A 2,936-nucleotide genomic window follows, 5' to 3' on the forward strand; every position below is an offset into this window, starting at 1 on the left:
ATTATTTCTTATTATATTATCAAAACTTATCATTTTCAACAGTAATTATATACTTTTTAAGTTATTTTTTATATAGGAAAAAGGGAACGTTCGCAATTCAACTACAAAAATTTTATTTTCCTTTTTCCAAATATTGTAGCTTATTGACAAAATATGAAAAAAGTAAAAAATCAGATTAACAACTCAATACATATTACGCAAATTTTAAAAAGTTGATGATACGTGAACCGTTATCATTTGAGAGAAGTGTTTATTTGACTACGATCACAAAAGGCTTTATTGACTTCTTATCGATCGTAAACGACCTACATATTAGATGAATATTAAAGTATTACATTATTATGTTCCAACTTCGATTATAAATTGACTATGTAATTATAAAAATTTAAAATTTAAAAGAAAAATTATATACCGAATCACTTGAAACGACAACTTTTATTGCAATCAAATGCAATTCGTATCCTTTTATTATTGTAATTATAATGCTAAATACTTATATTATGATAGAAAAAGTAATGTAAGTTTGTATATAGGACATCTGTAAAACAAACCATATTATAAATAAAAGCGATAACATTTCTTATCAAATTAACACGAAGAGAGAAAACATGTTTTATGCCACAATTCAGATTTCAGTTTTAAGTGAAAATGTTCACAAAATAAAAATTTTATTTTGATGTAATTTGTAATATAAGTTTGATAGCTACGTTTTATATATATGACAACTGTGCCAAACTAGTTCTTTTTATAATGACAATAGGGTAAATGTATGTCAGTATGAAAACTGGTTTAATTATTGAAAGACAAAGTAACGAAAAAGATACAGTCAACAAATATTTTAAATTATGCTACAACCAGAACATTACATGTGACTTGCTTGTGACAAACTTTTAATTTTCTTCCAAGGGATTATGAAAAATTATATTTCTTTTTTTCTTTTAGACATAATTTAGTCATACAGATAAGCGATAAGAAGTGAATGAATAATTATATATAAAATAATAATGACGAAACAGCTATAAATTACAATCTGATTTTTAAATATTTAAATATCTAATTAAAAATGCATATAGGTACACATAAAAAACATTTATAGATATATATGAAAACAAAAATTTGTTTTTAAAAATAAAAAAAATAACTGCAACAATGTTACCTCGCTTTAGCACCCTTTGAGTGTCCCTTTTGATACATGATTTGTTGCTGTTTGTTATTTGCAACTCTCCATTGTTATACGAAGACGAAATATTAGGTATCAGCAGTGGTTTCGTGGCATTTGTAGAGTCATTTTTACTATGATTATCCATTCTACAGATTTTATTGTATTACTTAAACACAGGTCGCACTTTCACAGTAATAACAAAATTGTATTTAAAATAATTGAAGACACATAATTTAGAATTTATTGACGATAATATTTCATAAATTTTTTTATTTTCGTAAATCAAATCACATCACTGCTTTTTGGATTTGTTCGTTCGTGGTATACGCGCAACTGTTGTTTTACAAACGTGAATTGTACATTGTACATTGTAAGTAGTCGCGTAAACTCAGTCGGTTTCTCGTCTTACAACGTACAGAAAAATACAAATATTTTATGGGAATGCCTTTTATTGTGTTGTCGTTAAGCGTTCAACCATTCAATCATATCATTAATATATATGTATGTATGTATACATGTCTGAATACGTGTGTGATAAATAAAAGTAATGTAGATTTACACACACGCACAAGATTCCAATTAATTTGATTTGAAAGTAAAAACCACTTGTTTCAGTATACTCATTATAATCCAGTGCAGTGCTTTGCTTTTACTTTACCTGTTACTTACAGTAAATTAATTTTTATATGATTCATCATCAAGTGTCTTATAGCGATTTTACGGGATTTCCCCTTTCACAAGCCGTTACTCCATTTTTCAACAAAAAAAACTACAGTGATACCTAGAAACCCATGGTTAAAATCTAACAGAACGTATATTATGAGATACTTTTAGTTTATAAAGAGATTAATTATTGATTTTGCTTTATGTTATAATCAAACATTGGCGTAGAGGTAGGGTAAATTAATTAGAAATGTAATTTAATTAAAATTATTCATATTTTCTGTTCATTTTGCGTTAGTTAAGTCCTAAAGTAGTATACTAGCTTTTAATTAGGAAAGTAAAAATTATTGATTTTCAACTTATAGGGCATTCAAAATCGGTAAAAATTCCAAAATAAATTCTAAGACCTACTAAAAATCCGAATTAATTATGCATGAAATTAATTTTTTCTTTTTTTATTATTCCATTTAATAAATAAAAAAAGCCTTTGCATTATAGAGTAAACCATATTATATTTATATAGAATTTCCAAAATCCAGAAACAACCAATTACGATGCATTTAAATAAACATATTCTGATTCGGTTGTTGCATAGAAATCCGTATGCGGTGTATTACTTTCGACCTTCGATTTCTATAATTCGCTTATCTATGGATGATTCGTCACCCATCTTGTCTATGTCACCCATAGATAGCTTCGTCACCGTGTTGACATGGTGTTGACCGTGTAAGTGTTTTTAGCAAGTGGAATTTTATATTACCTTACCAATCAAAGAAAACATCACTATTTACGAAGTGTAAAATTAATATTAAGGTAATTAACATCTCATTAGTAATATTTTATTTGTTACAAAAAATGACTTGCTAATTTATTTTTTGTTATCTTAACCTTACTTCTGCTTGGCAACTTTTTAGGGTTTTAGGATAATTTCAAGAAATTAATCTTAAATAAATTGCTTCTTTAATGGATAGTCAAGTACGTATAGAAGGCTATTTGGTAGATTTAGTTGATAACGCTTGGAGAGCAGATGTCTTGCCCAAAGATGATATAAGAGTGCCCCTTTGTGAGTTGACTGACCCAGAATCAGATAACGGAGACGCAAATTTAACTC

General features: G+C 27.2%; 2 protein-coding genes across 2 annotated transcripts in view; one reads left to right on the forward strand and one right to left on the reverse strand.

Moving 5' to 3' along the window:
- Window positions 1-1,728, reverse strand: part of LOC108740539 (monocarboxylate transporter 13) — a 6,253-nt gene extending 4,525 nt beyond the window's left edge. The window contains exon 1 of the mRNA XM_018474893.2: window positions 1,157-1,728. Within this exon, the coding sequence (XP_018330395.1) occupies window positions 1,157-1,307 (151 nt within the window). The 5' untranslated portion in view covers window positions 1,308-1,728. The remainder of the gene's footprint in view (window positions 1-1,156) is intronic.
- A 677-nt stretch (window positions 1,729-2,405) lies between these two features.
- LOC112906766 (anaphase-promoting complex subunit 13) overlaps window positions 2,406-2,936 on the forward strand; it is a 2,005-nt gene continuing 1,474 nt past the window's right edge. Inside the window, exons 1-2 of the mRNA XM_025981615.1 lie at window positions 2,406-2,638; window positions 2,740-2,936. Coding sequence (XP_025837400.1) covers window positions 2,789-2,936 — 148 coding nt within the window. The 5' untranslated portion in view covers window positions 2,406-2,638; window positions 2,740-2,788. The remainder of the gene's footprint in view (window positions 2,639-2,739) is intronic.

The sequence above is a fragment of the Agrilus planipennis genome, unplaced genomic scaffold, assembly GCF_000699045.2.
Source record: "Agrilus planipennis isolate EAB-ADULT unplaced genomic scaffold, Apla_2.0 scaffold179, whole genome shotgun sequence".
Taxonomy (NCBI): Eukaryota; Metazoa; Arthropoda; class Insecta; order Coleoptera; family Buprestidae; genus Agrilus; species Agrilus planipennis.